This window comes from Bos javanicus, chromosome 22 (assembly GCF_032452875.1).
Source record: "Bos javanicus breed banteng chromosome 22, ARS-OSU_banteng_1.0, whole genome shotgun sequence".
Lineage (NCBI taxonomy): Eukaryota > Metazoa > Chordata > Mammalia > Artiodactyla > Bovidae > Bos > Bos javanicus.
This window is the reverse complement of record NC_083889.1, coordinates 11,860,024-11,874,783: the sequence shown is the minus strand read 5'-3', so window position 1 is coordinate 11,874,783 and position 14,760 is coordinate 11,860,024. Positions and strand designations below refer to the sequence as shown.

At 53.8% G+C, this 14,760-nt stretch overlaps 1 protein-coding gene across 2 annotated transcripts; it reads right to left on the bottom strand.

Moving 5' to 3' along the window:
- Positions 1 to 850: 850 nt before the first annotated feature.
- ACVR2B (activin A receptor type 2B) lies at positions 851 to 13,183 on the bottom strand. 2 transcript variants are annotated; one of them, XM_061395946.1, is made up of 11 exons: positions 11,281 to 13,178; positions 7,229 to 7,436; positions 6,872 to 6,981; positions 6,566 to 6,717; positions 6,344 to 6,487; positions 5,687 to 5,830; positions 5,221 to 5,369; positions 3,536 to 3,650; positions 2,748 to 2,886; positions 2,512 to 2,642; positions 851 to 1,179 (listed from the first exon to the last, which is right to left on the bottom strand). In XM_061395946.1, exons 1-11 carry the CDS (start codon positions 11,417 to 11,419, stop codon positions 985 to 987), a joined length of 1,626 nt encoding a protein of 541 aa, XP_061251930.1. In that variant the 5' UTR covers positions 11,420 to 13,178; the 3' UTR covers positions 851 to 984. The 2 variants fall into 2 exon arrangements, with proteins under 2 accessions (XP_061251930.1, XP_061251931.1); XM_061395947.1 differs by lacking the exon at positions 3,536 to 3,650 and having other exon boundaries at positions 1,090 to 1,179; positions 11,281 to 13,183.
- Positions 13,184 to 14,760: the final 1,577 nt, after the last annotated feature.

Sequence of the window (14,760 nt, the reverse complement as noted above, 5' to 3'; positions counted from 1 at the left end):
GATATTTACAGTATAATGTCTCATGAAGACTGTACTCACTAAACCGTGATGATTTCTACCCTCGCCGAACCTTAAAATCAGGGTAGAAAAAAATATTGTGTCCTATGCCCAAGCCCAAATGGGTGAAAAGAAAAACTGGACAGGGCACACAGATGGGCCAGAGCCACACCTGATTTCAGACTTTCTCCAAACCCCGCTCTTGCCGTTCATGCTCGGCCTCATGTGATCCTTCCCCTCGATTCCGGGTTACCTGAGAAGTAGTCTCATAGCAAAGGATGTTGCTCCGAGTGTGCCCGAGTCCAGTGTAACTCTGCTCCAGAACCCACCCCCAGCTCCGTCCTCCCCTCCAGTCCAAACCATCCTCATCCTCAGCCCAGTTTTTCCTCGGTCAGGACAACACCCGTTAATCCGTGAAAAGACACGCCTGCTGTTTCTTAAACTCACTGTCTAAAAAGGGAGAAAAACACAGTAAAAGGCGAGGCGGGAGGGGGATGAGGGCAGAGGGAAACTCCTCCCATGAGGAAGATGTGTTCTTATGTAACAGTCTTCAAAGGTTCCTCTAGGTAGAGTTTGCAGCATTAAGTTTCCTAAGACAGGATGGGTTTCTTTGTGTCACAGGTTCTGAGACAACAAACAAAGAGAAAGCGGGGAAAAATGGACCCCGAAGGGCGGGAGGTGGCCGAGGCTCTTCAGCATGGCGCTGGTTCTGCATTCACAGCTCAGCACCTCAACGCCTGCTGACGTGTCCGCTGTTTGCGATACAGTAGAGCAATGTGCTGGTAAAAACTGATCCAATCCAAAAAATAATATTAATAATAATAATTATAATAATTATAATAATAATAAAAAGTCAAGGTAAAATAGCAGCTGCATTTTATGTGTTTGTTGGTATTATGGGATTTCCAAAACAAAACACAACTTTTTTTTTTTTTTTCCTTTCCTCTTCAGATCTACTGAGTCTGGAGATCCACTCGTGTCCTGGGCTTAGATGCTCGACTCCTTCGGGGGCAGGTCCACATTGGTGACGGAGGTCACCAGGGAGACAAGACAGTCCGAGGTAGTGCCGTTGACCGACCTCCGGATCAGGGACACTCGCTCCTCCACACAGCCCGCAGACAGGCGAGCCTCTGCATCGTGGTCCCAGCACTCCTCGATGGTCACGCAGAGCTGGGCCAGGCCCTGCATGCCGGCGGAAGAGGGGAAACACATGCCTTTGCTGGTGGCCCTCAGTGAGGACAAGCAAACCAGTGATGTTCCTGAGGACTGAGCCCACAGGCCTGTCCACAGGGGTCTGGGGCAAGCTCCCCTGCCAGCAGTCAGCATCCTGAGCCCACCGGCCTTCTCCACAGCCCCCAGGAAAGGGCCACGGAACCTCAGTACTCAACAAGGGAGTCCAGGCCCCACAGAGCTGCCTGCCTTGGAGTGGTGACACTGCAACAAAATCTCAGGCAAAACCCAAATCACACAGGGGCCCAATGTGCAGTTACAGTGGAGACAGAGGGGGACTTCATCCCACCCTTTTCCCCACGGCCCCCAGAACCTCCCCAGAGTCCAGGGAATGTGGCCTGACACCCTGTGCTGGAACCAACTGCGTGTAGCTGGGAAAGGCCGCAAGATGAGCAAAGTGCCCATCCATATCCAGGAACAATCCGGCCTGCTTGGCACTAGGCCACACTCAGACCCCTCTGGACCTGTTCCACATCAGAGAACTGGACTGGCAACCGCAGCATCTCTGCCCTGAGAAACTGAAAGTCTGAGGCAGAAGGTAAGGCCCTGCATCCCTCTCCCTGTGCCTAAATTTTCTCCATTTGCAGTCTTGGGTTTCACAGAGCAAGCAGCATGGCAGCAGAACCTGACCTCCACAGGTCAACCCCTGACCATGTGGGAAGAGGGCTAGCCCCCAATGGTGTCCTTCTGAATTAACCCTAGGGTGCCAGGGGAAAAGGATTCAATGGAGCTCAAGGCAAATATCCAAGAAATGTTAACGGTTTCCACAGCTGGGGTCTTTTGTACATGTCCCCAGATTGGAGGGGCCCAGATGCCACGTAGCTCAGCCCAGGCTCAAAAACTTGATGAGGGCAGGGAAAAGCGATTACTTCATCAGAGCTAAGCCATATTAAACACTTAAGTGATAGGTGTCCTGCCCAGTGAAGTACAGCAACTCCTTAAATCTAATACTACCCTGAGGAGACAAGAGCTCAGAGAATTAAAGCAATTTGCCTGATGTCACCCAGCTACTGACGGACAGATCCAGGACTTCCATCCCATGTGTCAGGTCCCATCACTCTCTGGGGTCAAAACCAGAGCCGCCGCCCCAATTGGAGAGCACTAGCCCGCACAGACACTCCCCAGGTGGAAGGGAGGCAATGCCCCGGCGTGAGGGGGGGCCAGTCCTGCGGCCTGAGCCCTCCCCTCTGGCCCTGCCACACAGGACGCTGGGTGAAGCTCCCCTCCTGGCGTCAGCATCCTGTGCCCACAGCCTCCTCCGCAGCGCCCCCCACCGGCCCTCACCGGGTGTTTCAGCCAGTGATCCTTGATGGCGGGCCGCATCTTCTTGTGCACCACCACCTCCTGCAGCTCCTCCAGTGACGGGTGCTGGCCGATCTCCTCCTCAAAAGGCAGCATGTATTCATCCACAGGTCCTGGAGGAGAGAGTGAGTCCCGAGGCGGGGTTGGGAGGGGGTCACCCGACTGCCCCACTTCTCCCCCACCACACCCAGGACGCTCGGGGCTCCTGCCCTGCTCACCATCGGCAGCTTTGCAGCGGGACACGAGCTCCCACAGCACCAGCCCCATGGCGTACATGTCGATGCGCAGAAAGGCGTCTCTCTGGAAGTTGATGGCTCCCTCGAGCACCTCGGGGGCCATGTACCGCCGCGTGCCCACCTGCGTGAGGACAGGGGAGGGGCTGTGGTCACTAAGCATGTAGAGATGCACTCACAGGACATGGGAGCTACAGCCCGTGTGCACAGCAGGGTCATCGACAATGACAGCTGTCCCCGATGGTCGTGGGGAGGAGGGGGCGGGGAGCCTACAAGGGGCACGATGCAATGACAACTGTGAATATGACTCCAGACAGTAGTAATCTACCATAGAACCGCTGCCTCTTTACTCCATCAACACCACAAGGGGCTCCACAGATAATGTGTATTTTACTGAGACTGCCACCAAAAATAGAAGGGGGAGAATAGTTCAAAATATTAACAGTAGTTGTTTTATGATGATCTGCTCAGGTTTAACTTTAGGTTACTTTTTCTCCAGGTTTTTGATTTGGATTCTTAATATACACTTATTTATTTATCTTATTTTTATCTTGTTTAATAATTACTGAAAGAGGGAAGGGAAATCTGTTTCTCGCTGACCAGCGCAGGAAGCCATGCCACCCTCCAGGCCTCACCTCCCCACTGGTGAAATGAGAGCATAGCCCCTAGGGTTCTCAGACAACTCGGAGCTCACGGGGTGACCCCTGTCCCCTGCCAGCTGACACCAGAAAGGCAATGTCCACCCTTGTCTTCTATCCCCTGAGGCTCGTCACCTGCCCGTGAGTGTCCCCCGGAGGTTTCCCTGGCTCAAACCGAACAGCCAGGCCAAAGTCAGCCAGCACAGCAGTGAGGTCACTCTTCAGCAATACATTCTTGCTCTTAAAGTCCCTGTGGAGACAGTGGACTGAGAGGGAGCCGAACCTGTGGTCCGATCGACCTTGTTCCTGCCTTCCCACCTGGACTCCCAGAGCCCTAAGCCGGGGCCCATCCCACCCTGTGGGGAGCAGGGTCTGCACCAGGTTGGAGTTCCACGAAGCCACACAGGCAGGCAGCTTTAGGACACTCCCCTCCGTCAGTGTGAGAATCCCTAACTGCACTCCGACCAGAGCTGTCACAGCAACGCCAACCCCCGTCTAGTCCCCAGCATCAAAGGCCAGCCCTCACATTCTCAGAGGGTTTGAGGAGGGGCACTGCAGCTGGGGATGTGTTTCCTGGCAAGAATTTATACCGTTTGGGATGTAAGTGAAAAGAGAAGTTTCAATGAATTTGCCTGATTCTGAGCAGGCCCCAGAGCAGAGGTCCCCAACCTCCACGATCTAATGCCTGATGATCTGAGGTGGAGCTAATACAGTAATAATAAAAATAAAGTGCACTGAAATGTAACATGTTTAAATCAACCTGAAACCACCCTCACCCCAGTCCATAGAAAAACTGTCTTCCACAAAACTGGTCCCTGCTGCCAAAAGGTTGGGGACTGCTGCCCCAGAGGTTCGGGCTGCTCTGGAGGTGGTGCAGTGGGCGCTGGGGTTGCGCTTAGCCCTGCCTTTCCCTAGCAGGTCCTCAACTTCCTCATGCCTGTCTCAGCCTTACTCTGAGGACTAAACTGACGGACGAGCCACCCCGGCACACTTACTATGCACTATTGTTAGCCTGGACCCAATGAAGAGTCAGCATTCAACCGTGTTTGACCTACAGAAACGGTAATTTCCTACAGTCAATGCCCTATGTCATTCATGTTATGCCCACTGTGGCCCTGCAGCTTTGAACCCCAGAATCTGAGGCTCCCTCACAGTCAGAGAGGAGCCTCCCTGCCACACTAAACTAGGTCATCTTTTCTGTGCTGCTGTTCCTTCACCTGTAAGAAGGGCTGGGGAAAATAGTACTTATGTCACAGAGCAGTTAGGAGGCTTAAAGGACTTGGCATTTCGGAGTGTCTAGAGTAGTGCCTGCCACTGTGATAAGGTAACAAACAGACTGGCTCTCAAAGCACCATCCAAGGACTCCAGAGAATCCCCGAGACTGTTTCAGGGGATCTGCAAGGTCAACATTCCTTTCATAATAATCCGTTATTTGCCTTTCTTAAAGCTCATTCTCCCAGGACTACAGAGTTTTCCAGAGGCTACATACACACGTATACACACGTCGTCACTCTGACAGTTAACAGGATATGTATGCTCTAATACAGCAAGGATCAACGCACAGAACTCCAACCAGGGACAGAATCAGCACTTCCTTCTGTGGCCACTGGAGGGCACCAGAGAACCAGCTTGCAAGACCACAGCCTGAGCAGACAAGGGTGGAAGTCAGGGGAAGGGCCAGGGTTGCCCCTGACACACCACAGAGCGGCTAAGCATGTTTATGAAACTGAGAACCACCCCCACCGGGCCCTGCCCTCAACCTCTAACCCTCTCTGTGGCTCCAGGTCAAGAGAAGAGAGGGCAACTGCTAACCCAGGTACCTGTGGGCAATAGATGGCTTGTGGCCCTCGCCCCGGCACCAGGGCACATCCTCGTGTAGGTATGAGAGGCCTCTAGACATCGTCTCTGCCACGTGACACAGTTCGTTCCATGTGATGATGTTCCCCTTGAGGTAATCCGTGAGGGAGCCCTACGGGAGACAGCACAGGCTCTGGGCATGCGGGCAGGACCCAGCCCTGCCCCTGGAGGGCAGTACCCGTGGGTCAGATGGCTGAGCTCCCCACCAGGAGGTTGGCACCGACGAGGCCAGGAGGGGCTGGGAAGCGGGTGATGTCAGACAGTGATAATCATGAAGTCACTACTCCTGTTTGCAAGAACTGATCCCAGGGAGAGGGGCTCTTCCTGCAGACCCTTGTGTCCACACCCGTGGAGGGGGACCTCGGGGGAAGGCCACGGTGGGTCCATGGTCACCTCCCGCGGGAGCAGGGTCCGCAGGGCAAGGCTCACCTTGTCGTGGAAGGCCGTGATGAGCCACAGCTCTGCCTCCAGGCTGGAGCCTCGCTTCTCAGCGGCAATGAACTGCAGCAGGTTCTCGTGCTTCATGCCAGGCGTGCTGAAGATCTCCCGCTCACTCTGCCACGACTGCTTGTCCTGAAGCAGGGAGGCGCAGCTGAACCCCACCGCAGCCACGCCACCTGGCAGCTTCCCACCCGCTCCCAACCTCAGCCTGTCAGGGGGCAGGGCAGGACTGAGCCGGGCCAAGGACCACAGGCCAGCGGTGAGCCCTGAGATCACTAAGGCCAGCACCTGATTTACGACAGGGGGCACTGAGGTCCAGAGTGACAGAAATGAGTGGCCCAGGACCACCCAACCAACGAGAAGCAGAGCAGGCCTGGTTCTGCCAAGTGTCCTGGGCAATGGCTCCGTTAGCCTGTGTCCAGGGCCTCTAAGCAGAACCTGATGTTAAAGCAAAACCCTGAAAACCAGGGTGGACTGAAGTTCTGCAAATCAAGGTTTCACAAAGCTCTACCCTAGGCCCGCCACCCGCAATGGGGCCCATTCCTCTCACCCCGCTTACACAGGGTACGGACTGCTCTTGGGCAAGAGGGCTCAGGCCCCAGCCAGATGACCTGGAGACTCCCCCCACCACAGGCAGACACACACCTGGAGTGGGAAGATCTTGACAGCCACGAAGTCGTTCATGAGCTGTGCCTTCCAGACACAACCAAAGCGCCCCCGAGCCTTGATCTCCAGCAGTTGCAGAGGCTTCAGGCCCACCAGAGGGGACGGGGGTGGAGGTCCAGGGTCCTAGGGAGATCCAGGGCTTAACAGGATCTGGCCGTAATAGGATCTACCCCGCCCCACCCCGAGCCACCCCCGTCTCACCTCGTGGATGTCCACGTGGCCATAGGGGGGCTTGCGATGTCGGTACATCCAGAAGGCCAGCAGGGCGATGAGGGAGAGGCCCCCGACAGGCAGCAGCGAGTAGGCCAGCACAGTGAGCAGGGTGGGGGCTGTCGGGGGTGGCTCGTACGTGACTAGGGGACACACGGAGCCCAGCGTCACACAGTGCGCCTACCTGCGCACCTCCAGAGCCAGACCAGAGACCCCTGCAGCCGCTCCCCACCCCACGCAGAAGCCGAGCATCTGGGGGCCAAAGCCGGCCCATATCTGCTCCCCCCACGCTCTCACCTTCTGGGCCGCCCGCCTCGGGCAGGTGGGTGAAGCGCTCGTTGCAGAAGTTGCCTTCGCAGCAGCAGAAGTACACCTGGGGGTTCTCCTCGGTGGCCACGCACTCCTGCCTGGAGGCACAGTTTCCCATCCACAACTCGGCTGAGGAACAGACTCCCAGGGCGGCCCAGCCAAAGCCCTCCCCACAGACAGAGATCCTATGGGGAACCGTGGGGGTCGGGCTCCCCGGAAGCGGGACGCAGCTCCAAGGCGGGGACAACCCCTCCAGCATCACTGGGGACCTCAAAACCCGGGAGGGCTGGGACCCGGCGACAGCCCGTGTGGACTCCAGACTCCCGGCCTCGGGGGTGCCGGCACCTGTCGTAGCAGTTGAAGTCGTCCAGCCAGCAGCCTTTCTTGACGAGCTCGATGGTGCCCGAGCTGTTGCGCCAGGAGGCGTAGCAGTGCAGCCGCTTGTCCCGCTCGCCCTCGCAGCGCTCCAGGCCGCTCTGGTTGGTGCGCTCCAGCTCCCAGTTGGCGTTGTAGTAGATGCACTCCCGCGTCTCGGCCTCCCCGCGCCCCGAACCTGTGCCCAGGAGGCAGCTGCTGCTGAACCGCCCCAGGCCCCTGGGCTGGAGGAGGGGCGGGCACAGACTGGCAGCCAGTGCGCAGGGAGGGGCTCGGCCAACACCCGGAGCTCCGGGTGCCTCCCTGCGACCCCAGGCATGTCAGAATCACCGTGTGTGCTGGAGTGGGGCGGGAGGGTGATGCTAGACATGCCTATTCCTGGGCCCAGCCCAGACCCTGCCAACTGGAGTGGGGGCAGGATCTGTGTTTTAACCACCCCCTTTGTCCCAGGTGGTTTTCGTGCAAAACTCGGGGACCACTTTGGAGAAACTAGGAGCGCAGCTTCCTGCCCATGTCTCTGTCTTGTCTCAGCAGCTCTGCTAGCGAGAGGTGGGGCTGAGGGAATGGGATGGAAACGCTGTGGCAGGCCCATGCTGGTGCCAACGATGCCCACACCTCCCCCTCCCCCCGCCCACCTGCAGCAGCATCGGCAGCTGCATACTCTGCAAAGCCCCCAATCCAGAGGGCACACAGGACCCACTGCATCCATGGCAGCAAATCTAGTGGGGGTCCTCTGGTGACCTGTGGGCCGGACCCCCAAGCTGGGCTAAAGACAGGTGCTGGGCACAACCCCACCCTCCTTCCCCCGACTGCAGCACACAACATTGCCAGGCTCTTGAATATGCTCGGCTTCCAGGCTTCACACAAGTTACTACCTCTGGCTGCAAGACGTTCCCCACTTTCTCCTTTAAATGTTGGCTCTTCTCTCTCCCTGGAGGCCAGGCCAATTACTCTCCACTTCCACAGGCCTTTGCACTTCCTCCATCACCTCATTTATCCCCTGTGACTAATTGCCTGTTGCTGTTTAAAGGGTTTTTCCAGACATTCAAAAAGTATAAAAATAATGCAACCAAAGATAATCCCCCCAGAGACAATAACATAATAAACACTCATATAAGAAACAAAACATTACAAATGTGCTTGATGATTGCTTCCTAATCCTGTGGGCTTCCCCCACAGGACTGCAAAGCTGATGCTTTGACAGCAGAAACCTTAACTGTCTTGAGTGCTAGAACCAGGTCCAGACACAGGCTGGAAAGATGGGCAGAGGCACCGAAAGAAGGATGGACCAATAATCAGACAGAAGGACATAGTTCTCTCCTGGCTGGAGCTGGATTGTCAAGGGAGGGGAAAACGAGGGATGGCCTCAGCCTGCAGCCCAAGCCCTAAGGTCCATCTGCGCTCAGACAACAAGCCTCCGCGCCCCGTATAAAGCTGGGAGCCCGCCGAAAGAGAGAAGTCAGCACACAGCAGGAGTGTCCCAAGCTTGGCCCAGCCCTTCTCTCCAGGCTACTGACCAAGCAGGGACCCCTCTGGCCACTACTGTGAGCAGGACCCATGCGGACAGGGCTGGGAACTCCAAATCTCAAGGCTCCAGTTAAGACCCAGGGCTCAGGATGACCGTGGACCCACACCTGACAAGATCCTCCTACACGTGCATGCATGCTAAGTCGCTCAGTCGTGTCTGACTCTTTGTGACCCCGTGCACTGCAGCCCGCCAGGCTCCTCTGTCCACGGGATTCTCCAGGCAAGAATACTGGAGTGGGTTGCCGTGCCCTCCTCCAGGGGATCTTCCTGACCCAGGGATGGAACCCATGTCTCCAGCGCCTCCCGCACGGGCAGGCTGTCCCTTACCACTAGCGCCACCCGGCGAACCCCACACACCAACTGAAAAAAAGGGGCCTCGACCCCATTCAGGTCCTGGTTTGGACACCTCCTGGCAAGTGCCCCAACCACCTCGTGCCTGTGTTTCCCCACTCGGGTAAAGGGGATGCTAACGAACCCACTTCCTTGGCTGTCCCAAGAATGACTTGAGTTATTGCATTTTAAGTGAGAAAGATGCCTGGCACCATCACTGTTATATCAGAGTCAGACCCCTCCCCACTGCCAACGCCATTTCGTCACAGCACAAGCCCCCTGCCCCGTCAGGCTGGGGGTGTGCACACCCACACCTGCAAGAGCTTTGTCCCCCAGGGGGACTCGGGGAGACCGGGAGGCTGCATGCCCCCCCACTCCCAGACTCTGCTGCCAGCTGGAGAGGAATCCCCCTCCTCCCTCCTCCCTGGCACTCCTTCTGCACACACTCAGCTATTTATAGCCTCTGGCAACACTCCAACCACAAGGCCGCCTCCGCCTTTTAATAGACACAGGGCTCCTGCCCACACTCATAGAGCCGGGGCCCCCTACACAGGAGGCTCCCCCAACCCCCGCCCATTCACCCATCCCAGCAGGAGAAGAAGCTGTGCCCGCACTTGCTGCCTCAGAGCCCAGAGGGGCACCTCCCCCGAAGACATGAGGGTAAGGGGTTCATTCTACCCCGAGCACCAGCCGACCTGAGCACTAGCCTCTCAAGGAAACAGGTATACAAGCAGCAGTGTCCCCAAGAGGTGGTCCTTATGTTCCAAGGAGTCTAAACCTCGGTGGGAAGACACCCCTGGTGCTCCCCAAGCCCCCAGTCCAGGCGAGACACGGAAACCCCAATCCTGGACACACAGAACCACACGCATATTCCACTCGGAACCCACGATCTGAAAGCAGGATGGACCTGAATAGATGGGCTCTGACACGCAAGGTCTGTTTCCCAGGCCAGCTGGCCTTGGATGTACCCAACTTGCACTTGGGGAGACAAGGGGGAAATCTAATGGGGAGACAGAGAGGGCTGGAGACCTGAGGCAGACCTTGGGGGGAGGGGGTGCAGCCGGAGCAGCCACGCCTCCCCTGGGGTCCCCCGAGCTCTGGGTCTAGGGAACATTCAGCTCAGCCAACAGCTCTCAGAGGTACCACAGACCCCAGCAGCCAGCCGGCCACTGCACTCTGCCCTTGGTTCCCGGGGCTCCCTGAACAGCCCCGCCTCCCTGTGGGCGCAGTCCCCCTACACTGTTGAGTGGTGAGAATGGGATGCCAGCCACCACCCACCCACCTCAGGCACCAGGTCACCACCCCCGCTCCCTGCAGGAGCCACCAAGCCAGAGAGGCGGCCAAGTGAGGCAAGCCAGCTTTCTCCCACATCGTCCAGCCTCCAGGTCTGCGCAGAGAAGAGAGGCAGCCCCCACCCCGCCACACAAGCGCACACAGGGGTCAGGCTCCCTTCCCTGGAGGCTGTGCTCTGGGCTCCCCTCACCCTGCCCCGAGGAGGGACCTGCCCTTAGCCGAGCACCCGCTGTCACCGCAGGCTCCTCCAGAGCAGCCAAGGAGGGTCCCGAAGGTGGGGGCGCCCAGCGGCAATACCCGGATCTGAGTTTGTGACTCTGCCTCCCCCGGTCCACACAGGATGCTCTTCACCATCTTCCCCACGACCAGAGTAGGATGGCTGGTGTGTGCGGGATAAAGGGAACCTAAATGGAGGTGAGGAGGAGGGCTGGAGCACACACACACATGTGCACGCACTGTGCAATGACACACACATACAAGAGGCAGGAAAGAATCCCAAACTGGACTACACCCATCTCTGAACTTCTCCCACACAAGAGAATAACTCTACCCAAGATGTTTATTAAGTGTCAAAACCAGGTTTTGAGCCCAAGGCTGCCTCGCTGTGGAGTACACATGCTCTTCACCTGCTCTTGACACCGCTACTCTCGGTGTTAGCGAACAGCCACTGTACAGTCAGACCACCACCTCAGGGCCCACCCTCCTGTTGGTCCTCGAGGGTCCCTGACAATGCTTGCTGCCGTGAGCCCTGCCGCCGTGGGCCCTCCTGGGGTCCCCTGTGTGTTTTCTCATGAGTGGGTGCTCCTCTAGGGGATACACCACGGGTTAGAGGTCAGAGAAGGGGGACACAGGGATGAGCATCTCCAACTCACAGGTCACGGTCACACTGTTCTCCCACGCGGATGTACTCTGTACGTGCCCAAGAGACTCCAGACCCACTGAGCCACCCCGAGCCCTGCGACGTGCTAACCGGAGCAGGGTGAAATCGGACGTCACGGTTCTGATCCCCATTTCCTAATCGCTTGTGAAAGTGGTCATGCGTGTGTGAGTCAGCTCCTTCTGAAAACTGCCTCTTCACATCCTTTCCCATTTTTCCACTGGGCTGCTTCTCCTTTGGGTTATAGAAATTTTTTATATGTTCCAATAAAACTTTTCTTACTACAAAATAACCCCTTTCATTTGTTTGTTTGCTCCTTGCCAGAAACCCTACTTTAATGTGACACTAACACAGTTTTATGACATTTCTTGTAGTTAGTATTTTCCCAATTTATCTTTATCCAACTCGTACTTCAAATCTTTCTGTATCTCTTTTTATCCCAACTCAATCTAATATTGTCTTTGATCTAACATTGAATCCCGGGTCCAGGAAGATTCCACATGCTGTGGAGCACTAAGCCTGCGCAGCAGAACTACTGAAGCTACATGCTCTAGAGCCCGAGCTTCATGACAAGAGAAGCCACTGCAAGGAGAAGTGCACACTGCAACCAGAGAGCAGACCCCGCCCGCCACAACTAGAGAAAGCCTGTGCACAGCAACGAGGACCCGGCACAGCCAAAACCCCCGACTCTAGTCCCATTACAAGTACCGCTATGAAAACTGGAGCTATCGAGGGAACATTTCATGCAAGGATGGGCACACTTAAACGACAGAAATGGTAAGGATCTAACAGAAGCAGAAGAGATTAAGAAGAGGTGGCAAGAATACATAGAAGAATGATACAAAAAAAGGTCTTAATGACACAGATAACCACGGTGGTGTGATCACTCACCTACAGCCAGACATCTTTGAGGATGGGCCTTGGGAAATGTTAGTACAAACAAAGCTAGCTACTGGAGGTGATGAAATTCTAGCTGAGCTATTTCAAATCCTAAAAGAAGATGCTGTTAAAGTGCTGCACTCACTATGTCAGCAAAATTGGAAACCTCAGCAGTGGCCACAGGACACTCCAATCCCAAAGGGCAGTGCCAAAGAATGTTCAAGCTACCACATAACTGGGCTCATTTCACATGCTAGCAAGTTCCTGCTCAAAATCCTTCAAACTAGGCTTCATCAGTACTTCAACTGAGAACTTCCAGATGTGCAAGCTGAGTTTAGAAAAGGCAGAAGAACTAGAAATCAAACTGTCAATATCTGTTGGATCATACAGAAAGCAAAGGAATTCCAGAAAAACATCTGTTTCATTGACTATGCTAAAGTCTGGATCACAACAAACTGTGGAAAATTCTTAAAGAGATGAGAATATCAGACCACCTTACCTGTCTCATGAGAAACCTATATGCAGATCAAGAAGCAACAGTTAGAACCAGACATGGAACAACAGACTGGTTCAAAAACTGGGAAAGGAGTACAACACCTGTATATTGTCACAGCAAAAACAAGACCAGGAGCTGACTGTGGCTCAGACCATGAACTCCTTATTGCCAAATTCAGACTTAAATTGAAGAAAGTAGGGAAAACCACTAGACCATTCAGGTATGACCTAAATCAAATCCCTTATGATTATACAGTGGAAGTGAGAAATAGATTTAAGGGCCTAAATCTGATAGATAGAGTGCCTGATGAACTATGGAATGAGGTTCGTGACATTGTACAGGAGACAGGGATCAAGACCATTCCCATAGAAAAGAAATGCAAAAAAGCAAAATGGCTGTCTGGGGAGGCCTTACAAATAGCTGTGAAAAGAAGGGAAGCGAAAAGCAAAGGACAAAAGGAAAGATATAAACATCTGAATGCAGAGTTCCAAAGAATAGCAAGAAGAGATAAGAAAGCCTTCAGTGATCAATGCAGAGAAATAGAGAAAAACAACAGAATGGGAAAGACTAGGGATCTCTTCAAGAAACTCAGAGATAACAAAGGAACATTTCATGCAAAGATGAGCTTGATAAAGGACAGAAATTGGTATGGACCTAACACAAGCAGAAGATATTAAGAAGAGATGACAAGAATACACAGAACTGTACAAAAAAGATCTTCACGACCCAGATAATCACGATGGTGTGATCACTCACCTAGAGCCAGACATCCTGGAATGTGAAGTCAAATGGGCCTTAGAAAGCATCACTACAAACAAAGCTAGTGGAGGTGATGGAATTCCAGTTGAGCTATTCCAAATCCTGAAAGATGATGCTGTGAAAGTGCTGCACTCAATATGCCAGCAAATTTGGAAAACTCAGCAGTGGCCACAGGACTGGAAAAGGTCAGTTTTCATTCCAATCCCAAAGAAAGGCAATGCCAAAGAATGCTCAAACTACCGCACAATTGCACTCATCTCACACGCTAGTAAAGTAATGCTCAAAATTCTCCAAGCCAGGCTTCAGCAATATGTGAACTGTGAAGTTCCTGATGTTCAAGCTGGTTTTAGAAAAGGCAAAGGAACCAGAGATCAAATTGCCAACATCCGCTGGATCATAGAAAAAGCAAGAGAGTTCCAGAAAAACATCTATTTCTGCCTTATTGACTATGCCAAAGCCTTTGACTGCGTGGATCACAATAAACTGTGGAAAATTCTTCACGAGATGGGACTACCAGACCACCTGATCTGCCTCTTGAGAAATCTGTATGCAGGTCAGGAAGCAACAGTTAGAACTGGACATGGAACAACAGACTGGTTCCAAATAGGAAAAGGAGTTCGTCAAGGCTGTATATTGTCACCTTGTTTATTTAACTTACATGCAGAGTACATCATGAGAAATGCTGGACTGGAAGAAACACAAACTGGAATCAAGATTGCCGGGAGAAATATAAATAACCTCAGATATGCAGATGACACCACCCTTATGAAGAGGAACTCAAAAGCCTCTTGATGAAAGTGAAAGTGGAGACTGAAAAAGTTGGCTTAAAGCTCAACACTCAGAAAACGAAGATCATGGCATCCGGTCCCACCACTTCATGGGAAATAGATGGGGAAACAGTGGAAAGAGTGTCTGACTTTATTTTTCTGGGCTCCAAAATCACTGCAGATGGTGACTGCAGCCATGAAATTAAAAGACGCTTACTCCTTGGAAGGAAAGTTATGACCAACCTAGACAATGTATTAAAAAGCAGACACACTTTGCCAACAAAGGTCTATATAGTCCAAACTATGGTTTTTCCCGCAGTCATGTACAGATGTGAGAGCAGGACCATATTGAAGGCTAATTGCCAAAGAACTGATGCTTTTGAATTGTGGTGCTGGAGAAGTCCCTTGGATTGCAAGGTCAAACCAGCCAATCCTAAAGGAAATCAACCCTGAATATCCACTGGAAAGACTGATGCTAAAGCTGAGGCTCCAATACTTTGGCCACCTGATGTGAAGAACTGCCTTGCTAGAAAAGACCCTGATTCTGGGAATGGTTAAGGGCAGAAGGAGAAGG